Source organism: Tursiops truncatus, chromosome 1 (genome assembly GCF_011762595.2).
Source record: "Tursiops truncatus isolate mTurTru1 chromosome 1, mTurTru1.mat.Y, whole genome shotgun sequence".
NCBI lineage: Eukaryota > Metazoa > Chordata > Mammalia > Artiodactyla > Delphinidae > Tursiops > Tursiops truncatus.
In genome coordinates this window covers 95,979,860-96,004,445 of record NC_047034.1, presented here as the reverse complement: position 1 = coordinate 96,004,445, position 24,586 = coordinate 95,979,860, and the positions used below count along the sequence as shown (strand labels likewise).

Sequence of the window (24,586 nt, the reverse complement as noted above, 5' to 3'; positions counted from 1 at the left end):
TATTCAAGATAAGTATAACTTTTACTTTTATCACAGTTTCAGACCTCATTTTGGAAAATATGGTTCTGTTATTTGTTGAAGAAAATGCTTATTCTTACAACTGACATTTTTTGAGGGCTTCCTTTGAGCAAGATACTACATTGGGACTATAAATGACACAAAGAAGTAGAATCAAATTATCTGACATAAAGAAATGAACAGTCTATTTAGGGAAATAAGACACTGTATGTAAAACAAAGCTGTTTTTTACTGAGTATCTGGACATTTGAGATCAACCACTCCCTTCCTATTGTCTCTCAGCTTCCCTGATACCACTCGCTCCTGGTTCTTTTCACATCTTTCTAATGATTCCTTATTGGTTTCCTTCCTGGGGTCCTCTTTCTTGATATTCCCATTAGATATTGTGTTGTTGATAGGCTTGTTATTTCTCTTAAATTATTTCCTTATTTTTGGAGATTTCATTCTTTCTGAAGGTTTTTATTAACACATATGCTGATAGCTTCTTGGTCTGTGTCATCAGCTCTGGTTATCACCTCTAGTTTCAGATTTATATATCTAAAAGCACATTGGACATCTTTGTTTGGTTGTTCAATAGGCCTTATAAACTCAGTGTATCCAAAGCTGCACTTTACCTTTTCCCCACCAAACCTGTTCTTTATTTCTGTTTTTTCCAGTCATGATTTACTTAGCCTGAGAGTTGTCCTAGACTCTTCCTTTAGCCTGTACATCCAGTCAATCACTAAGACTTTCTGATTCTGCTTTCTAATACTTCTTGATTCTGTCCTTGTCTATCACTAACACTTCCACATTTCATGCCTTCTTTGTGTCTCAAGTAATCTTTTGCCTCCTAATTGATTTTTTTTTTTAACTTCTGTCTTACAATTCAGCCTCCACTTAGTCACCACTGTGGTCTATCTAAAAGAAATCCAATCATGTCAATCTCCTGCTGTCCAAAGCCCCCCTCCCCTACAATCACTTTCCTCAGAGTGTGGTATGTATATTTTGAATAAATATTTCTAATAGTTATTTAAGTGGTTATTAGAAAAATATAATTGGCATATCAAACCCATATTTTCATAGATTCTGCTTAAGGTAAGGTAAAGTTGGTATTCCGTTTTTAAAAGTGAGGTATTTTAGGGCTTCCCTGGTGGCGCAGTGGTTGAGAATCTGCCTGCTAATGCAGGGGACATGGGTTCGAGCCCTGGTCTGGGAGGATCCCACATGCCGTGGAGCAACTAGGCCCGTGAGCCACAACTACTGAGCCTGCGTGTCTGGAGCCTCTGCTCTGCAACAAAAGAGGCCACGACAGTAAGAGGCCCGTGCACCGTGATGAAGAGTGGCCCCCGCTTGCCACAACTAGAGAAAGCCCTCACACAGAGACGAAGACCCAACACAGCCATAAATAAATAAATTAATTACTAACTCCTACCCCCAACATCTTCTTTAAAAAAAAAAAAAAGAAAGAAAAGTGAGGTATTTTAAATTAAAATATCAAGTAATAGTTTAGGGAGAACATACATTTGACAAAAACCATGAAGATGATAGGGAAATAAGTGAAGTTTTAGGAACACTGATCTACAGAATAAAGCTCAGAATGGTTAGCATGAAATGGACCTTCCATAATGAAACATCAGCTCCATACTCATTTTTGCTGCTCCAACACTTCACACTCTGAATTTCTACAACTGAACTGCTTGTGGAGGCTATTTTGTGCATCTGTGCGTTTATTATACTTGTTCTCTTTTTTAGGGTATTTTTGAAATTATAAATTACAACAGTAATATCACTATGGGGAAAAAAAAGTGATTCTAAGTTTTTCTTTCAAAAGCTCTTCTCTGCAATCCCCCAGAATGGTATTGGCTGTATTTTTACCTTAAGGTCGAAGAGTGGACTCTAAATGTGTATTTTGTAAAATATTATAGGAATTAAACTTCAGTTTTTTCTTTTTGTTCAGTGGCCCTCAGATTCTCAAGAGCTTAATTCTAAGGAACTTTCAGCTGGCTCACAATTTGTAGGCCTCATGGCAGTTCTCACAGCATGTTTTTCAAGTGGCTTTGCTGGGGTTTACTTTGAGAAAATCTTAAAAGAAACCAAACAATCAGTATGGATAAGAAACATTCAACTTGGTAAGTTTTAAATGTTTTCTAATATTATTTTTAAAGGATTATATTGTTATGTTTAAAGATTTCTGTGTTTTCCTGTTTTTCTTAAAAATTTTTTGGCCACACCGCAGAGCATGCAGGATCTTAGTTCCCCAACCAGGGATTGAACCTGTGCCCCCTACACTGGGAGCACAGCATCTTAACCACTGGACTGCCAGGAAGTCCTATGTATCTTTAATTAAATAAACCTTTTATAAAAGCTGCTGTTGATGGAAATATCTGTCAGGGTTTTTGCCTTTTGAAAAACTGTATTTTAAATGAATGTCTTTTCAAGAATATGGAATTTTGGGTCTGTGCTCATAAGAATGTATAAAGCCTGTTTCTGTCCTCACCATTTGGAGCCTTTGTCTTTGGTTGCTGTGTTTTCCACAGATGTTGCAAATAACTTAACATATTTTCCTCCTGGAAAAAGAGATTAAGATAGTAAAACAAACAAACAAACAAAAAAAGATAGTAAATTTAATTATATGATGCAGTGTTATCAGCTACAGTCACCATGTTGTATATCAAATCACCACAATGTACACTTCAAATGTCTTAGAATTCTACTTATCAATTATACCTCAGTAAAGCTGAAAAAATAGATACTTAAATGGAGCAAGTTTGAAATGAAGAAATTTTGTCTCTTTAAAATCTTACTATGCTTTTTTATTTCAAATTGTTACATTTTAGCTTTTAAATACTACAGCATTTTTCTAACTGAAGGTGAATAGTTTAAAAGAAAAAAGAGATTGCCTTTGAATAGATATTTAAACTATTTGTATACAGTATTGTAATATTTAACTCCTCATACAAAGATTTCAGAATTTAGTATTCTTGTCATATTCATTTTGGAAGATGCTACATGTGAGAAGCAGCTCAACTGCAAATCAACATGTTCTGTTTTAAGCCTCTGTCCCTGTGACTTTGGAGCTCATCTTTGAAACCATTGTTTTTTTTCTTTGAAGCCACTGTTTTTTTCTTCACATCAGCTTAATAGCTATACCATGTTTCCTGATAGCAGTCATAACAGGCCCTTCCAGGCCCTATACAGTGAATTGTCTGTAATCCTAATGGCCTGTATTTTAAGACAAACCTTCAAAATTTGATTAAAGTCCATTCTTTCAGCTGTTTTCACATAATATGATGACAAACAGACTGAACCTTCATTTTATCTCATAGTATTTATTTGTTTCTCTGCAAAATTTGTAGAAATGTATCGTGTGTTTTTTTTTTTTTAAGAATGTCAAGGTAAATATTTTTGAAAACAAAATTAAATTAGCTTCCCTTTGTTCAGTTTGTCTAGAAGGCAAGTTCAGACTTGAAAAGCATTCACCATTTCAGAAAGAGTATATCTATAGCATAGTGGTTAAGAACTCTTGGTTTGGTAGTCTGACCACTCAAATCCTGATTTTTTTTTTTTTTTGCGGTACGTGGGCCTCTCACCGTTGTGGCCTCTCCTGTTGCGGAGCACAGGCTCCGGACGTGCAGGCTCAGCGGCCACGGCTCATGGGCCCAGCCGCTCCGCGGCATGTGGGATCTTCCCGGACCGGGGCACGAACCCGTGTCCCCTGCATTGGCAGGCGGACTCTCAACCACTGTGCCACCAGGGAAGCCCCAAATCCTGATTTTATTACCTACCACGTGTGTGGCATTACAGAACTTACTTAACCTTCCTCTCTGCTTCCTCATCTATAAAATATACTTAATTATGGTACTTATTTCATATGTTGCTATGCGGATTAAATGAGATAATACATGTAAAGTGTTTAGAATAAAGTGCCTTGTGCTTTATTAGTGCCTAAGCACTTATGTCAGCTATTTACATTAATATGCAAATATCAGAAAAGAAAGAAATATTCAGGTTTGTATGAGTTACCCCAAATTTTCTCGATTTTAAGATAAAAATGAAAGGTCAGAATTCATGACTGTGGTATTTCATGGATTTCTTATTCTTTGGTTTGACCTCATAACACAATCTAATGGTAATGGTAATAACTCAAAGTTTTGAAAAGGATACATAAATAAGTTATAGAACTCGAGATTACAAAAACAAAACAATGTATAGAAGTTTTCAAACATCAACGGTCAAAGATTAGCTAATTGATAAGATCCAATATTAGCCACAGAATGGAGAAGCAGGAACTCTTGTTACCTTAGGTTGCTAGGAGTACAGTCTTCCCTTGGTATCTGTGGGGGATTGGTTCCAGGACTGCCGTGGATGATCAAGTCCCTTGTATAAAATGGTGTATAGTGTTTGCATATGACTTATGCAATCTTCTCATATACACTGAATCATCTCTAGATTATTTATAATACCTAATACAGTGTAAATGCTTTGTAAATAAGTTGCTGTGCTGGCAAATTCAAGTTTTGTTTTTTGGAACTTTCTGGAATATTTTTTTTACATTTTTGATTCACGGATGGTTGAATCTGTGGATGCAAAACCTGCGAATATGGAGGGGCAACTGGTAGACTGATGTAACCTTATTGGATCTCAATTTGGGAATATATAACAAAATTTTAAATAAATTACAGCTTTAATGTAAAAATTCCATGTCTGGATAAGAATTTATCCTACAGATATAAATATTTATACAAGAGAACAAAGATAAATGTCCAAGTTTATTCATTTCAGCATTGGTTACAATTGTAAAAAATAGAAAACATTTAGAATACTGGTTAAATAAATTATCAATATGATTAAATGGATCATAGACTTCAAAACCTCTCTGCCTGGATTAAAATCTTGAATCCATCACTAACCAGCAACATGAGTTTGGGCAAGTTTATTTAACCTCTCTTTGCTTCAGTTTGTTCATCTGTAAAACGAACTAGAAGTGTCCACCTCATAGGGTTGTTATATGAGTTAACATACATAAAGCACTTAGTACATTTTGTTGCATGTGGCATTATATGTGTATTTCATACTGTTATTGTCCGTACGATGGAATATTACGCAACTGATAGAAGAATGCAGTAGATCTGTACATACTGACATGTGTATACTCTTCTGTACTCTATACATTTTTTTAAATTATCAAGTGTTATTTTTATAATTAAAAAAGATATGAGTAATACCCTTGGAAGTGTTTATTTTTGTGATTTTGTATTTTTTTCATGTTCTAAATTAGACATATTAAAATAATAGAGTTGGCATAAATAAAATTTTAGAAAGAACATTTCACATCCCTTTTAGTTCTTTTTCACTGTGGAATACTTTGAGTAGTTGCGGCTTTATAAAAAATTGCTTTACCCTGCACTCTTTGCATATCTTACTACAGACTGCCCCAAAGAGATGACCCCTGTAATATCCATTTCTTTATTCATAGTTTAGGATTGCTCCAGGAAATCTTAGATCCAGTAGTCATGTGACAAGCTCTGTGGTAGAAGTAAGGGATTCAGCAGTGAATAAGACACATTTCAGGCTCTCACTGAGCTGACTTTCCCTAACAGTGAGACTTCAATAACAACATTCTGATGTTGCCTATGGCTGACTGTTTCTTAGCTCTAATTTTTTGTTTATTAATTATTGTACATCCAAAATTTCCAAATAAAGGAAAATGCTGGACCACATACCTGAGCTATTATATCTGCATGTATGAATGTGAATATATGAAAATCTAGATCTAGCAATAGGAAGATATAAGATACAATGAAATACACCAAAAGTGAGCATTTTAGAAATATTTGAATGGGAGAGCCATTTCGTCCTGGAATGTATACACTATATTTTTTCAGTCCTCCAAAGTTGGTAATCTCTGTTCTTTTATATATCCCATGTCTATATTACAGTCATAATATAGTACTAAGTATACTTTTCTTAAGTTTATATAATTATACAAGTAAAAAAATTTTAAAGTAGTCCAATTTTATTGAAAAGGAAAAGTTAAGTTTAAAATTATTTGGAATGTTTATAGAAAAATATCTCTCCAGGCAAACTAAATGATGTTTGACATAGACTTTACTTTTATTTTAGGTTTCTTTGGGAGTATATTTGGATTAATGGGTGTATATGTTTATGATGGAGAACTGGTATCAAAGAATGGATTTTTTCAGGGGTATAACTGGCTGACCTGGATAGTTGTTGTTCTTCAGGTAAAGCATTTAAAGTCTTACATTTATGCTAATAAATTTTATTTTAATATAGAGAATCAAAGTAGCTATGATATACTGATATAAGGAAGAAGGGTCCCTCCTATCAGTACTCTCATTATCTCTAGTTTATTCAGGGAAGTTAAAATAGAACTGATCTAAATGCTGTAATGAAAACTTATTTGAAAATGAATCATGAATGAACTTTATGGTATTTAAATTTAACATAACGAAAATGCAAGTTTAAGAATAAAAGTTGAAAGCTGAGGAGAAATATAACTTGTAATTTTTCTACTGTTCTGATTATTTTACAGGAAGTCTGTGGTCAGCTATTTCAGGCTTAAGAAGCAGGTCTAGATATTTAAATCTGTAACAGTTTATAGTTTACATTGTGGTTACATATTGGAGTACTCCTATCAAATTACCTCGGCTTATAACTTGAAATTATTCAAGGGTTGAGTAATTTCATCTTCAAAAAATACTTACTGAGTACTCTGGAGGATACAAAAATGAAGATAGAAGTCTCTGCCTTCACAAAGCCTTTCTCTAGAGGTATTTGAAGCTGTAAGAAACAAGGTCCCTTAGGGAGGATGGGTGAAGGTGGCAAAGGATAGTTGTGTTTTGAAAGCAGGAAGGATACTTCTATTTTTAATATAGGAGAAAAGGAGACAAGGGTAGTGAAAATTCAGAGAAAATTTGAGGTAGAGATAGGGTAAGTCAGGAGAGTTTATGTATGATAGCTTTTATCCTATCAAGGAGGGAAGCTCTCTTTCCTTAAGAGGGGCTAAAGACTTGAGAAAAATTTAAAAGGTTTGGTACAGTTGGTATGAGGGAGTAAATAGGGGAATGAGAACACTGCTAAGAAATACCAGGACTCAAACATCAATCTGTAGTGAGCTCACTTGGCATAATTTGTGACTTTCTCTCATAAAGCTTCTACCATTTGAAGAGGTACAGTGAAAGTGGGTAACCCAGACTTGGGAGCTGATATGTAGGGTTCGGTAGAAAACAAAACTATGAGATATGGTAAAACTTTGTTATTTAAGTAGCCACAATTTGGAATTTGAGAGGGATTTGGTAGAAAGTTCTTCACTCTTTTTTTTTTTTTTTTTTTTTTTTTGCGGTACGTGGGCCTCTCACTGTTGTGGCCTCTCCCGTCGTGGAGCACAGGCTCCGGACGTGCAGGCTCAGTGGCCATGGCTCACGGGCCCAGCCGCTCCGCGGCATGTGGGATCTTCCCGGACTGGGGCACGAACCCGTGTCCCCTGCATCAGCAGGTGGACTCTCAACCACTGCGCCACCAGGGAAGCCCAATTCTTCACTCTTAAAGAGAATGATTAAAGTGCTTTAGGAAGAGTAATCTGACAGCAATGAAAGGTAGATTAGAATGGGAAGAAACTAGAGGAAGAAATCCAAGTTAGGCTATTAAAAGGCTAGTAAAATAACTTTCAAGTTACAGTTTATTTTTAATCAAAAGTAAAAATATTTCACTAATCAGTGTGTCCAATTTTCCCACATTTGTCTGAACAAGTGATGTTTAATTACTAAATTGGATGAGGACAGATGTTTTATTCATAATATGGTCAAACTCCATTATAACAAACTTCAGATTATGCTGGTAGTTACTTTGTCAGATACCTTTTGAAATAAGGGGGCTACTGAACAAAACCTATAAGTCCATTTGTTATGAGATGTTTAATAAAAATCACTTACTTTAATGGGATTAGGTTATAGGACAAAGTCTGAAGCTTCATTGAGATTGTTTTGAAAAGCAGTTTTATATATGTTTATTTTTTAAAATAATCTTTTAAAACTTCTGCAGGCACTGGGAGGCCTTGTAATAGCTGCTGTTATTAAGTATGCGGATAACATTTTAAAAGGATTTGCAACCTCTCTGTCCATAATATTATCAACACTGATATCTTATTTTTGGCTACAAGATTTCGTACCAACCAGGTAGTGTATTCTTTTCTATTTCTTTAAACCTCCAAAAGTATATAGAAAAATAAGAGTCTTTCATAAGATCTAATCTGAAAAATTTTGTTCTATTACAACTTTTGAAGAAATATAGTAAGATTCATTTATCTTTTTTTGTTGTTGTTGGTATGCGGGCCTCTCACTGTCGTGGCCTCTCCCGTTGCGGAGCACAGGCTCCGGACGCGCAGGCCCAGCGGCCATGGCTCACGGGCCCAGCTGCTCTGCGGTATGTGGGATCTTCCCGGACCGGGGCACGAACCCATGTCCCCTGCATCGGCAGGCGGACTCTCAACCACTGAGCCACCAGGGAAGCCCCCCATTTAACTATCTTTTTAAAAAGGTTTCAAACTAAATGCATGAAAAAAAATCTAACACTGGAAAGCAATTTATACAATTTGGCTCGCCACAATTTTCTCAATAGATCTGAATAGGTTTTTTTCCCAAAGTTACAAGTCATATTTTTAAAAGTTAATAAGTCATAAAAGTCATAAAATAAGTCATATAATTACATTTTTAAATGAAGAATTTATATAGCTAAAGCCAAGAGAGTAGGTGACATTCTTGAAGAGGATAGTTTGTTTATATAGAGAAGGTGGCTCATGAGAAAATTCAATTAGGTGGTGGCAGGGAGAAGAATAGTCTGAAAAAGAATTGCAAAAGGAATGATGGGTGAGGCAGGAAACCCAGGATCGTGTAGTGTCATGGATGCCAAGAGAGAAGACAGAGTGAGGAAGAGTAAAGTGTAATAAAGTTCTATTTTTTTTACAATTACTAATTTGTAATCCCAGAGTAATGAGATTATGTTTTAATGGATTCCAGGATACCATTCATGGTTTCCTCTAACTTCACTCCCCTCCTTATCTTCTCGTTCTCTAAACTTCGGGAGTACTCTCTTCATCTGTCCTTGGACTTCTTATATCTGCACTCACTCCCTTGGTGATCTCTATTCTCACGGCTTTAAATACCATCTATAGGCTAATAACTCTCAAATTTAAATTTGAATTCCAGGCTTTTATATCTAATTGTCTGTTTGACATTTTCTTCAATGTCTAACTCATTCCCCATCTCTGTCAGGGTTCCCAATTTAGTAAGTGGCAGCACCTTCATTCTTTCAGTTGCTTAGGCCAAAATCCTTTCTGACTTAGATAGGAACACAGTATATCCACAGTAACCTCAGAGAAGGCAGACTCTATAGCTATGGATATAGATAGCTTTATAAGAGGAAGTTAAAATGTATGGAAATTTTAAATTTTCTTAGTGAAGTAAGGTCGTCAGCTTCTCTTTACTATTCTCTCACATGTCATTCTAATCCAGAAGCAAATCCTGTCAATTCTTCCTTTTTAATATCTCCAGAAGCTGATCATTTCTCACAACCTCTACTGCTACCACCACGATCCAAGTCACCCTCATTTATCGTCTAGATTAAGGAAATAGTCTCCTGACTTGTCTCCTTGCTTCTTCTCTTCACCTGTGTCCCTGAATTTTCTCCATTCAGTAACCAGAATGGTTCTTTTCAGTGTAAATCAGATCAGACTCAGAAACCCTCTAATTGCTTCCTATGTCACTCAAAAGTTGTCACCATCGACAGCCTATTTGCTTTGGCTTTTAGCTACCTTTCTATCCTTACCTGATACTACTTTCCTCTTGTTTACCTTTTTTTAATTTTTTAATTTTTTTTTTTTTTTGCTATTGTAACTTCTTTGCTATGGGCTTTGACTTGCCCTATTTTTCTTGGAAAACGCATCCCCTACATATTCACATGGCATACTCCCTCATGTCCTTAGATCTTGGCTCAAATATCCCTTTATCAAGAGATCTAAGAAAAAGCACCCCCTCTTCCAACATTCTTTCCTCCTGTCTTCAGAAGACTTACCACCATCTGATAATAAGTAAGCAAGGCTGGAGTTTGGCACATAATAGATACTCAGTATGTTTGTTGAATGAATGTTCAAGACCTTAAAATTTTAATACAGTTAGTAAAATTAATTTGTGTTAGTGAGAGTGAGATAGGATTGTGGGTGGAATTTGATAGTAGAAAAATGTAATATGCTCATTCTGTTTCTATATTGAACATTTATGGTTTTGGTTCTTCTCTAGCAACTTGGACAATAGGTCTGGGACATGCGTGTTGAAATCTGTAATTTTTCTGAGGCATGAATTTAAAAGTATTTATGTTTTTAACTTGATACGGGAATGAATTACTTACACTGAGACAACCGTAATAATTAGCACCTATGTCTTAGTGATGCTTTATTCCCTACATATTAAATGGGGAAATTACATGCTTTAATATTATTTGAGAATGTTTGGAACTTGTATATTTTTAGGGTAACTTAAAAAGGCATACCTTTTTCAAAAAAAAACATCAAATAAGGCCAAAGTGTTAACTTTAAATCTTCAAATCATGCAGGGAATAAACAAGTAAATGATCACGTAAACCAGCAGAGGGACAAAAGAGTAGGAGTTTTTCAGTAAGCTACATACCTGTGTTTGTAAATCCATGTTTCTGAGGGAGCATGTAAGGTATGTTGGGATGAAGCTAAAAAGAGAAAAGACAATGATACTGTTATTATTGAATGAATGAATGTTTTGAGAATATGCATAGGACACCAAGTCAGATGGAGAAGACAGGTTATTTTTCCTAAAATAGATAGCTAGGCCCTCCATCTTTATGTATTCTTTCTTTTGTGGAGAACTTCTATTATCCAATAAATGCAATGATCTATATTGTGAATATAATAATATATTTTCCTTTGTTATACCCATTTCACCTCCTGAAAGTTTTTTGGTTTCTCAGAAGTAGTACCCCTGACCCCTGTACCTGCCTTTCTGATTGTTCCTTTGGTAACTGTCAGTCTTCATTCACTCTCTTATCTATCTCATCCACTGCCATGTCTTACCTGTCCTCTCTATGAAGATAACTCTAGATCCCTATTTTCAACTGACTGCTAGACATCTCTACTGATATATTACCAGTATTCCCTTTCCTATTTTTTTTGTGCTCATTATTTTGCTTATTGGTATTACCATCCTTGTATTTAGGCTTGCTTATTCTTTTATCAAAAATTTATTGTGTCCACTATATGTCTGCCTGCCAGTGTACTAGATCCTGGAAAAACAGGAATGCCTGAATAAGATATGATTTTCTATCTTCAAGGAGATCACAGTGACTGGAGAGATGGGCATGAGAATAAATTATAACTATGATCAATGCAGCAATGGAAGTATATACACAATTCCATTAGAAAGAGGGGGCTCAAATCCTTGAAATATTAAATTCTGATAGCTTTTTCCTTAACAAAATTATTTCTCTCAGAACTACCTAAAAAATAGCTGGCTTGGGAAGCAGGGGTTTCCTGACAGTAGATAGTCTAGTACAGCGGTCCCCAACCTTTTTTGGCACCAGGGACCAGTTTTGTGGAAGACAGGTTTTCCACAGCCTTACGGGGAGGGATGGTTTCGGGATGATTCAAACACATTACAGTTATTGTGCACTTTATTATTATTACATTGTAATATATAATGAAATAATTATACAACTCACCATGATACTGACAAGAGGCAGAGCTCAGGCAGTAATGCAAGTGATGGGAAGCGGCTGTAAATACAGATGAAGCTTTGCTCACTTGCCTGCCGCTCCCCTCCTGCTGTGTGGCCCGGTTCCTAACAGGCCAGGATTGGGGACCCCTGGTCTAGTAGATCCTGTTAGAAATATCATACAATGGGTTCCTACGGTGGGTAGAAAGTTGGATCAGACAACTTTCCAACTGAGCATGTGATTCTATGCAATTCCAGATTTCTGGAAAGTTAAGAGAAACTCATAATGATTGACAAAGAAAGTGCTCAGTCAGAAGCTTATGCAGCCTAAATAGTTACCAAATATTCCTGTGGTAGTAATTTTCTTCAAGATATTTACATTATAGGAAGTTTTATGTTCTCTTAATCTTATATGTATATATGTATTCAAGGTGTTTGAAAAGTTACACATCTGCATCAAGTCAACACTAGATTTATCATAACAGATAATGATTAAGCTCCCTATATATGCTAGGTACTAGGAATATAATGATGAATGAGGAACACATGGCAGCAGGGAGCAGAATGTAAATAACACATTATTTACTACAGTGTGATAAAGTGTTACCATAGAGTAACTCTGCTTAAGGGAGTTAGTCTTGGAGACTTAAGACCTGAGTTGTTATGAATAAGCAGTTTTCTTGGGAGGGACACTGCAGGCAGAGGAATAGCATCTACAAGGATACTGCCCTGAAAGGCATGTTGTGTTCACTAAATGGAGTGGCTGAATTATAGATGGGGTGGGGTGGAGTGTGGGAGATAAGGTTGGAAGGACCATATTATGAAGGGCCCTTTAACTCATAATAAGGATTAGTGATCTTTTTCCCTTATAGAACATTTTTTTTTTGAGGCAGGGGAGTGATTTCAAACTGTTAATAAAAACTGTAAAAGCAAGACTAATTCATGTCCCTGTAACAGCACTTTGAAGAATGTACATGTTAAAAGTTAAGACTGATATTCCAGTTTACATTCAGTTTGAGTTCCAGTACCAGTTTAAATTCATTTCCTGTTTATAGTAAGGTATATTATATATATGGATAGATAAACTAAAGAAGAAACCAAGTCTTCCTGCATTCAGTCTTATTTCCTTTTGTAAAGCATCCTATAAAAATCCTGAGTTTTGCTTATTACTACCTTGTATTTTAAACTGAACTTTACTGTGGTTTGAAAAGAATGCAATTTTCCCTTTATATATTCAAATTTTTTAAAAAATCGAGATCTCTTATTATTCAATGTATTATAGGCAAAAGGCACATTACAATGAAATACTATATATACATATATGTATAACTGAATAACTTTGCTGTACACCTGAAACTAACACAATATTGTAAATTAACTATACTTCGATTTTAAAAAATGGTTTTGAAAAAAGATGAAATACAACCTTTTATACATCTTTGCTTTGGGAGACTACAGTATAGCACAGTGGATGAAAGTGCAGGCTTGGCTCTAGAGTTAAACATACCTGAGTTTGAATTCTATCTCCCACTTCAAGCTGTGGGACTTTAAGCAAATTACTTAAATTCTCTAAACCTGTTTCCTCATATATAAACAAATGAGGACAGTGCTAGTCCTTCCTTATAAGGTTGTTGTGAGAACTAAATGAGATAATGCATGTAAAACACTTAGCTAAATATCTGGAATGTAGTAAGTACTCAGTATTTGTTAGCATGTTACTGGAACATTTTGTCCCAAATTATATTTGTTTTTATAGTAAAGAAATATGACTTGTTTTGTTTTTAATCTGATTTTCTCTTTTTCATTTCTTCTTCATCTATTTAGTGTCTTTTTCCTTGGAGCCATCCTTGTAATAACAGCTACTTTCCTATATGGTTATGATCCTAAACCTGCAGGAAATCCCACTAAAGCATAGTGGTAATACTGTCTTTATCTGGTTTTTCACAATGGTGCACTAGGAATCTCAACATTAATCCTGCACAGAGGACTTCTACAGATTCTAAGAAAAAAATCATCATGCTGAATCTGATCATAATGTTCAAATGGTTTGAAAATATGAAAGTTTAAGGATAAAATATATGTATATGTAACAAAATGCCTATTGCATCAAGAAATCAAAACTTGAAAGTATTTCCAGGGATTAGAATAATTATTGGAGGAAACTTGAAATCTGAGTTTAAAAAGATTTTATGTTTTTGATTGCTGCAGAAATATCCTATGCATTCTTTGCAAGAGCACACAACAAATGTCAGACATCAATTTTGCAAATTAGATATATTTAATCATATTAAATGTTTTTTATCTTACTCTTTCTGTACAGATATATCAAATAACATGGATATTCAAAGTTTGAAAATTATAATTACCTATAAAGCTGTGAAGAAATAGGATGATTTGAAAAACATTTTCATGTATCTCAGATTTTTATATTTATACAGAAGATTACTGAACAAAAGATTGCTATATGTTGCAAATGTTCAACTGCATAAAAATTGATAAAGTAACATTCTGGGTCTGATTTGTCAGACAATAAATTTCATATTTAAATTTAATGTAAAGAAATATACACATCTATTTCTCCACCTACATTTTAAGATCTTTTAGTGCTTCAGAACTGCTGGAAGCAAGCAATCCAGTTGTTCCTGTGCTAGATAGTAGCCAGTTACTTTTACACTAATGGAGTTTTGTCCTTAATCTCTTAATTGTATTTCTTTTCTGTAAATCAGATAAATCCTTAATATTACTTTAAAATAAATTTCTGTGTGTGTTAATTTCCATTAAAGTTTTAAAATGTAATTTAAATACTCATAATAATTTAAAATAATAATTATTGTCTAATGTCTCCATTTGGAGAATTTTGAACTATCAAAGCATATACTGTATAATAACTAGAGCATTTTTAGATGAATATTTTACTCATTGATCTGTAAAAACTTCTTTTAATGTACAACTGTTGACAAAACCAAAAAAATAGTAGTACAGATGTCAATAAATTGAGACCAAAATGACTTTTCTTGGAGACATTCCAGATTGCCATGATATTACATTATTTTAAATGGCACTGTAAGTATAAATTCAAGGCTGCTCAGAAGAACTTTCTAGGCCTCTCATAAACCCACCATTCCCAGGAATTCTCTGATGCATGTCTGGGAGAGGCAGCTGAATTCTGAATTCCCTTTCTGTGACCCTACAAAAGCTGCCAGGAAGGAGCCACAGCTTTGCTTTACAATAGTGGTTTCCTTTCCCTTTGATTAGCACTGGAGTTGAGATTGCAAATTACATGAGTTATTTAATAAATTGGTTCAGGGAGAGAAAATATAGCAGAAATGATCAAATGAACAGGTGGGCACAAATACTTTCTAAAATTGGAATATGGGTTTAATTTAATTATTGACTAGAGACAGAATTACCTATTATGTATAGGAATTTATTTTTTTCTTTTATACATTATATATTTTTAAAAGTCTCCTGTTCTAATAGTATAAATCTGTAAAAAATAAATATTTTTATATAATTCTAATGGATTTTGTTAAACAAAATTTGGCTGAAAAATACTATGTTACAAACTGTTGGCTATTCTTGGCTAATTAGGACTGGCTGTGTTACTTTGCTGAGGCAAACCTAGCCTCTACAGGACAAAAGCCTAATATATTCCATACAGAGTTTTAAAAAATGCTTAAAATCACAAAGTATTTTAAATTAATCTGCTGGTGATTCCAAGTTGGCACCAAGCAAACTTTCTGGAACTCTGACTTACGACTTTCAGTGACCACCTTTTAGAGTATTTATTTAATAACTTTACCACAATTTGAGAATGGTGTTTTTAGACTGTAACAACATTCAGGCTTACATCTTATTACTTACTGCTAAGGGAAGTCTAAATCCTATAATGCACAGAATTCAAGACTAAATATAAAGATTTATGTTCAGCTCACACTGAAGTACTGGTTGGGTACTTATGTGTTAATTCAGTGTGCATTCATAATTAATTGTTAATTCAGGTTTAGTCTCAATTTTAACACTGCAAAAAATGATACAGCAAATTATTGGACATCAGACATGTTAGTTACAATAGTAATATATTTTCAGGTGTCCAAAATAACACAATTTTCAAGATTCCCACCAAAGTTTATAAAATGTAATCAAGAGTTCTGAGAAAGGGCAAAATAGTCTATTTGCAAAGCAAACTTTTATTAGACAGGCATAATTTATATTTTGCTTTTCTAGTAGGTTTGAAAACGTTATTAGAGATTTGGTTGTGTAGTTTGTGATTCATAAAGAAATAATCATATTTGAGAAGGTGGACCTGTATCCTAGATCATGTCATATATACAGATAATGCTGTTTTCTTCTGTGTGTGCTGTATATTTTGATGACCTCCAGAAGCCTTATTGTATCAATCTTTTATAATGATGACTCCTTGATTATTTAAATTCTTATACTTTTTAAAGTTTACATGTTACTACTTTGTTCATTATAAAAATGTGCTAACTTATGGGAGAAGAGTGCCAACTGATAGTTCTATAAAACTTAAGAATATTGTATTTTGGAAGAAAATTTTGAAATGCAACATGTAGATGTATCAACACAGTAATATTATCAATTCTATAATAAGTGATTTTTAGAGACATTGTAGACTACTTTTATGGTGGAAAATATAGTTTAGAGATGCAAAACTTAAATATTTACATCAATTTATATTGAATGTCACAATTTCATAGAAGGAAAGGTGGTTTGATATTTAAACTAGAATCTAAAGAGACAGAATCTGAGTGGAAATTAATTGACTTTGTGCTCAGTAGACTTAGTGTAATACAAACTATCCTTAAGAATTGATACACTTTTCCTACATATCAAATTATTAGACTTTTAAAATGTCATTGTATAGTCACCTGAGTTGTTTTGTTTTTAAAAACAGGGTTTAGCATCACTCATTTTATTTACACTTTCGTTGTCATAATATTTAATTACATATGAATGTATGCTCTACATAAGAAAGAGTTTATGAAAGTTATTTATGCTATATCGAAAGTCATCTTAAGGATCTCCCAGATATGTAGCATATTTAAAGTAATTATAGGACCAAAGAAAAAGCACCTTTATCAAAACCTGGTCCTATGTGCCTTGCTTTACCAAATACCTGACTTTTCTGGAGGACATTACTGTAATTCACAATTTTGGACACATAGGCAAAATTAGGATGTTTTAAGAATATAATTCAATTTTTTCATTGTTTCAACATTTGCTATTTAAATCCATTATCTAACAGAATATTAAAATAGGTATATTATACAAGTATTAGTGAACAGAACTTATTTAAATAAATTATGGTACTATTGCTCCATCATTGAAATTTTGAAACTTTAACAATTGTATATAACTGTCATTTTGGTTTTTTATTTCTTATTATAAGATATAATTTACTGTGATTTTTAAACTATTTTTTTAATGATTTCGATTCTGAATTTGTCTATTTGTGTATTTCCTTTGTTTAGGAAGATTCTTTTGGGTTTGGGGCTGTGATTTGTATATTTAAATTTTTTATGGACATAATTCAAAGGAATCTGTAAATTGGTCTTTTGTTAAATGGCTTTTTAATTGATAAATTTCTCTTTGTCATTTTTTGGTATCCAGTTATTATCTATTCAGTAGATTTATGGAAATAGATTATTTTCATAACTATGTAAATTTTTTCCTATATTTCCTTGTTTCCCTGTTCACCCGTGCTTGACTTAACCATGAATTAGTCTCCTCTCTATATATCAAAAATGACTCACTGAGTCTTTCCCTACCTCTCAAGTTACCTTTATCATGTGTGTGATCTTCCTTTTTACTAGCCTATGCCTTAGCATGAAAGACTGGATTTTATTTAAACTCGTTAGAATTTCTCTACCTGTATGATGATACCAGTCTAAAATTTTTTTGCTTTAAATAAATTATCTCTTTGCTAGCCTCAAAGTTAAGAAATTACAGTAATCGGTATATATTTTTTTCATATTTGTTTTTTGGCTGCACCGCACGGCTTGGAGGATTTTAGTTCCCCGACCGGGGATCAAGCCCGTGCCCCCTGCAGTGGAAGCACGGAGTCCTAACCACTGGACCGCCAGGAAATTCCCAGTTTTCTTCATAATTTGAATATAATTGTTTCTATTGTGACTATCAATTCAATGCATAGAGATCAAATGATAAGCAATATAAAGGATTTTATTTCCACCTTTATTACTGAAGTAACCTTGTACAAAATGCTGTTTTAAAATGTTACTAAAATAATATCAGCATTAAAATGTATACCCTTCTTTGGTATCTTCTCAGAAGCACTAACTGAAAATCTTTAAATATTTTTTTTATTGTAATACTTTCATTGAAAGTATATCAAAATCCTTGAATCCTGTGCTATGCAAATACGCCTCATAATCTAAATCTTACAGATACCACTGCCGTTCAACACAGTCAGATAGTGACCAGTGTTAGTAATCATAATTGTCTTTCTTACTGTTCTTAAAAAGAGAATTTTTTCAAAGCAGGATTGATTACATACACATTCCAGAGGAGAAAATATCAGAGGAAATAAATTGCCGAATTTCAAATCCCAAAGATTTGAAATTGTACTATAGTAGAGTGTCTTGGTGACTATAAATTCAGAGGTTTCCCAAATTCACCTTCAGGCTCAATAATTCACTAGAAAGAACTCACTGAAAGCTATTATAATCACATTTATTCCAGAGAAAGAATACAAGTTAGAACCAGCCAAAGGAAGAGACACATAGGGCAGAGTCTAGGAGGGGTCCAAACTCCAGTCGTCCTTTCCAATTGTCCACTCCCTGTGGAGTCTTAGACAATGTTATATACTCTGGCCACAATTTATGATACTACACGCAAGTACTGCCAATCGGGTAAGTTCACCCACGCTTTGGTGTTCAGATTTTTACTGAAGTTTTATTACTTGGCATGATTGATAGATTCTTTGCACACATGGTTGAACTCACTGTCCAGCCCTGACCCTCCCTGGAGAACTAGCTGACATCAGGCTCTAGGGGCTCATGTTAGCATAAATTATAAGATGTGATTTGAGGAGCCCAATATGAATAACAAAGACACTCCTCTCACTGGGACCTCCTGACGATAAAGGCCAGAACTCTGGGTAAGGCCAAATTCCTTACACGGTGGCCATTCGTCTCTCATACACATACTTCTGAACTGATGAGGATGACACAAGCAATGACAATTGTTTATGGAGACATTTATACATTGTCATTTTTAATTTCAGAAATGTTGTGAAATGATTCTGAACATGACTCAAGGGCAGAAAAACATAATCAGATACAGTGCTAAGTAGCATATGTAGTATTTATTTAGTTTTCAGTTCTGATATTTAATTACAATTTTATTAAATGTTGGAATACTTAAAAGACATTTAAAAATTAATTTATAAACTTTTAATCTATGCTGTATATTAACATACAATTTTGAGCTAATTTTATTTATTTAGAAGATCTAATTGGCTTTTTTGACGATTCATGAATTGGGCAGCATCCCATCTAGCAACTAGAAGGGTGCTCCCTGAGCTAACTGTAAATTACCAGTAGCCATCACTTTAGTTTGGCTCATAGTAGGCCTTCACTGTTAACTGACAGCTCCACATTTCCAGTCATCCTTTATTGGGGTTAAGTATCAGCCCTCCATTGGATCTAATCAGGTTTTTTCATTTATGCATTTATTTACATTTATTTATTTAGGGTTTCTAATATGTTAAAAGTAACTTCTTTAAAACAAACAGTAATGATACTCCTTTGGGAATAGTTTACCTGAGATACACACGTTCATCCTTTTTTAACTTGAACTTACTGAGGATTTAAAAGAATAATGAATGCTGTTACAGTGTTTTGGGGTAATCATCTGAAAATTCACTCTAAAAAAATGTACTTTAAATGTAAAGTATTTAAAAGGTTTAGTTAAATGTGTTAAATCAGACTTCACTTGTATATTTTAAACAAAATCTGTGGATGTGAGTTTATGTGTTTGTTCTTTTAAAAAACATTGTATATACAAAAACACAATTTCTAATAATTGAGGGTTTAAGTTTTCTCCTTTAGGCTGAAGTTTTATTATGTTCCATTTTATTCTATTTTGCTTGGATAGTAAATACAGCAATTAAAAATTATGATGCTAAGTGCTTTTTCTAATATATGCAAGCTGCTTCAACAGGTTTTTAAAGATAGCAACAGTAATATTTCTTGGATGCTAATAGGATTACAGAAAAGGACAGAGGTGAGTTTATGTTTCATTTTACGGCTGTTTCAGAATACTGCTATGAATTCTAAACTTTTAAAATCTGAAGCTTACTTTGGATGTTATATAATGCCCCAAATTTTCATTACTTTATATTTGTCTCCATTCATCTTAAAGGCCTTTTTGTCGCGCCGCACAGTTTGCGGAATGTTAGTTCCCTGACCAGGGATTGAACCTGGGTCTCGGCACTGAAAGCGCGGGGTCCTAAGCATTGGACGGCCAGGGAATTCCCCTGTTTTTGCTTTTAATATTTCGTTTTTATACTGTTATTGCTGTTTTAATGACTTCAATCATGCTATGATTGTCAGCTTAGTTTTGAAAAATTCATGGGTCATCTCCATGTACTCACAAAGTAAGCATTGTTAAAAGACCTTTTTTTTTTAATTTAAATTTTCCCCAGCTTCTCATTTTGAAAAAATTTTAAAGTATATAAAAGTTGAAATAATAGTATACCCATTTGCCGTCCACCTGAATTCAACAATTAACATTTTGCCATACTAGCTTTATCAGGACACTTCTAAAAATATGGACATTTTTCTAATTAAATTCAATCCCATTATCACACTTAAGAAAATTTAATTTTATTGTATCACCTACGTTCATATTCAGATATTTCCAGTTGTCTCAAAAAATGACCTTTTACAGGTTTTTCTGGCTTTGATCCAGGATTCAGATGAGGATCATACTTTCTATTTGATTGTCTCTTTTAGTCTAGAAGATCCTTCCCTGTACCCCAATGGCTTTTTTTTCCCCATGATGTGACTTTTTGAAGAGTGTAAGTCACTTGGCATCCATCCATGATCTGTCAATATCCTTGATTTGTTCCCTTTATTCTTTGCATTTCCTTCAAACTGGAAGTCTGTAGGTTTGATTAACTTCAGGTTAAATGTTTTGGGAAAGAATATTTCAGATTATCTTTTACGTTTTATATTGTATCACATTAGAAGACACATAATTCTAGATTGTCTCATTGATGATAATCATTCAGTCAAGGTGGTGACTAACAGATCTTTCCATTGTAAAGGTCATTTTCTCTCCTTAGTAATTAGTATTCTTTAGGGTAGTATTTTGGCACCATGGGAATGTTCTTTTTCCTACCAGCCTTTCACTCAATGGTTTTAGCATCAACTGATGATTCTTAACTGAATCATTTATCACACTGAGGTGCAAAATAGTGATTTAAAATTTTTTAATTCTCTAATTTTCTTCTACATTTATTATATAGTTTCTATTCCTCTATTTTAAAAAGACTATTTTCCCTCCTTTCTTGTTCCCAAAGCCCTCTTTTTTTTCCCCAGATCACTGTCCTTAATCTTCAGTGTAAACATTATAGCTAATTACAGTCACAGTTTTGTTGTTTTGTTTTGTTTTTCTGTTTGTTTTTTTAGCTGTGCCTCACGGCTTATGAGATCTTAGTTCCCTGACCAGGGATCGAACCCAGGCCCTCAGCAGTGAGAGTGTGGAGTCCTAAACACTGCATCTCCAGGGAATTCCCCAGTCACATTTCCTTTTGATGTTCATATTGTAAGCCAGTAGCCAGTGGAGGTCACTAGAAGCTAGCTTCTGTTCTGTTAGACATGACCACATTAGTCTCTGAGGTCCTCCTTGCTTCAGGTACAACAATATGTTCTAGACTTGCCTCGTACTTGTCCTGTTCCAAAGCTGGGGAATATCAGCTATTTCTCCAAGGAGCCCTATCTATTCCTTTTAGGGGGAATGGAATTTGAACTCCATTTACTTATGAGCCATATATCAGTGGGCAGAGCTAGGAAATAACAGTTTTAAGAGTTCATGAATTTAAATCAATGTTTACAATTAAAAATTAGTATTACAAGCTTTTTTCTTTATATTTGCCTCTCTTTTCTCTTACAGTGAAAATATTGGTTCTGAGTAACATTAGCATATTTGCTTATATGTTTTATTATATAGCTTATGTTTCAGCACTACAATACCAGTATTACTAATGGAAAACATATTGAATAAAATTTGCAGTTCTCTTTGTCCTTAGAATAGCCCACTGAGAGTATGTTCAAAAGTTAATGTAAATTACTATTTTCTCTACATGGTTATGCTATCACTGTGATCTAACTAGTTTAGTTTGTTTTTGTTTGTATTCAATTTCATATTTAATTTAAAAATTTTATTGCTTTTGAATACGTGAAGCATTTACATGGTTCAAAGTTAAAACTATATAAAAAGTATACTCAGATTAGCCAAGCTGCCATGCCTATGCCTCCAGCCCATTCCTAATCACCTCCTATAGATAATTATTTTCATTAGTTGCTAGTTTATCTTTCCTGTGTTTCTTTTAAAAAAATAAAGTGTGTACATTGCTATATTTATTGCGTTTCACCCTGTGGAGTGTGTTCCTTGCTTTTAAAATTTCTTTTTATGTTTAGAAAGGGTTTTCTGTTCTAGTGGTTACCTTTTTACTGATAACATTTTATGTAATGCCATAAAAGACCTCTTTTTGCTTGTTTAAGCTTCTACTATTTGCCGTTTTAAATGTTCTTTGACTCCCATCTAATTGCCTTTGTGACAACCAATGAACTTATTCTACTCCTTCCATCTTCTCATATTTTTTAGTTGCCTTATTTCTATTCGAAATGTTTTAGAACATATAACATTTACACACTATTTTTTCACCCTAGTCCCTGCATTTGTTATAAAATTAAATATATTTTAAGTATATTTAATACTCTTCACCCAGTACTTTAGCTGAAGGCTCCCCAGTCAACTCTTGGCTGGATGAAGCTCTTCTAGTAGAGTACTCAAGGAGGGCTTGTAAGTACAATATTCCTTAAGTTCTAGCATGTTTAAAATTTCTTCTAGAGCCTAGATACTTTAAGTACAGCTTGATGAACTATAAAATCTTTGGCTCACACTTTGAGTTTTTTTGAAAATGCTGCTCCATTGTTGTGTTGCTTGGTGTTATTGTCAAGAAATCTGGCACCATTTGATTTTTTTCCCCCTTTGGAAAAAATATTAACTTTGTTTGTTGTTGTTTTTTTTTTTCCTGGAGGCCCAGATAATTTTTTCCATGTCATTTTCTCTTTTTTTCCTTATAGCTGATTTATTCTTCTCCTCCATGTTCCTTATTTTCATGTGTATCTGTTCTCTCTTAGGAACCCTGTAATTTAGTTTTCATTTTTTAGATGATTTTACTATTTCAGTAAATTGCCTGAGTTTGATCAACTCTCATCTTCCTGTTGAGTTTTTAACAGTTTGTTACATTCTTTCACATCTGCAATTGCTCATTTAATGATATTTAATTCATATTGGAGTGATGTATATAGTTTTCCTCTGCTTCATATTTTCTAGAGGGTAGTATTTTCTATTAATTTAAAAGTTTTCATTTTCTGTTTTCCTCTTATAGTAGCCTTTTATGGGGTTTTGGTGGCTTTTTCTGTCCCTCGTAAAACATGTAGGATTTTCTTGGATCAGCCAGAACAGATTGTTCTACAGAAGGAAGGGGTGAAAGAATGTAGGTGACTGTTTCATAGTTAAGGAGGCCCTCTTCTGTTTGTATGGTAAAGTGCAGTTTCTTTAATAAACGGCACATTTGGGGGGATTGGATTCTGCCATACAATCTTGTTTCTTTAGGAATATTTAGCTTCAGCCACTTGCCCTTCTCTCCAAGGGATTTCTCTCCCTTCCAAAGTGCCTCATGAAGTGTTCTCATGAAATTTCCAAATACTGGTTCTTGCCTGTTTTCAAGCCTGATTATTCACCTTCTCATTAATTTTGGGAACTTCCAGGATCCTTCCAAATCACTCCATTTTGCTTATGTTAGCTAATGCTAGTTTCTGTTGACTATAACCAAAGAACCCTAAGTGACACATCAACCTCTTAACTTAAAGTTCGTGAATCTTCACAACCCCAAATCACACAGAAAGCCACAAGTATATGCACAGTAAGTCTGTTACAAGAGTCATCTCTTGTTTACTATTGCAGCTCTTCTAGCACAATGCCTGGGACATTCTGGACATTCAATATATGCTAAATTTCTCTTATTACCTTTTTTACAACAGCACTTACCACAATTTGTAATTATCTTCATTTTGTGTTTGTTTTATAACTCTGTCCCCCAGTATAATTAAGCTCTACATACATAAATATCATCTATTGATGTATCTCCAGTGTCTAGTAAAACTGTGGCAGACACTTACAGGCTCTCAAATATTTTTTTTTTCAGTACGCGGGCCTCTCACTGTTGTGGCCTCTCCCGTTGCGGAGCACAGGCTCCAGACGCGCAGGCTCAGCGGCCATGGCTCACGGGCCTAGCCACTCCGCGGCATGTGGGATCTCCCCGGACCGGGGCACGAACCCGTGTCCCCTGCATCGGCAGGCGGACTCTCAACCACTGCACCACCAGGGAAGCCCTCAAATATTTTTTTGAATGACTAAACAATAATCAGTTGTTAAGGATGATAAAGCTGGTGCAGCTAGATGAAGTATGATTTTGAAAAAGGTCAGAGTAACCGCACAATAAATGATCTTACCAGCCCTCTCCATCCATCCAAAACAAACTACTGGGGATTTAACTA

The 24,586-nt window shown here is 34.2% G+C and overlaps 2 protein-coding genes across 4 annotated transcripts in view; both read left to right on the top strand.

Moving 5' to 3' along the window:
* SLC35A3 (solute carrier family 35 member A3) overlaps positions 1–17,369 on the top strand; it is a 33,838-nt gene extending 16,469 nt beyond the window's left edge. For 2 of the 3 annotated variants that reach the window (XM_019919246.3, XM_019919247.3), the window contains exons 5-8: positions 1,955–2,126; positions 6,121–6,239; positions 8,059–8,192; positions 13,575–17,369. In XM_019919246.3, coding sequence (XP_019774805.1) covers positions 1,955–2,126; positions 6,121–6,239; positions 8,059–8,192; positions 13,575–13,665 — 516 coding nt within the window. In that variant the 3' untranslated portion in view covers positions 13,666–17,369. Of the gene's footprint in view, positions 1–1,954; positions 2,127–6,120; positions 6,240–6,550; positions 6,789–8,058; positions 8,193–13,574 lie in introns of those variants that run through there. The other variant, XR_002173047.3, reaches the window with a different exon arrangement.
* An 824-nt stretch (positions 17,370–18,193) lies between these two features.
* MFSD14A (major facilitator superfamily domain containing 14A) overlaps positions 18,194–24,586 on the top strand; it is a 46,361-nt gene continuing 39,968 nt past the window's right edge. The window contains exon 1 of the mRNA XM_019919240.3: positions 18,194–20,018. Within this exon, the coding sequence (XP_019774799.1) occupies positions 19,911–20,018 (108 nt within the window). The 5' untranslated portion in view covers positions 18,194–19,910. The remainder of the gene's footprint in view (positions 20,019–24,586) is intronic.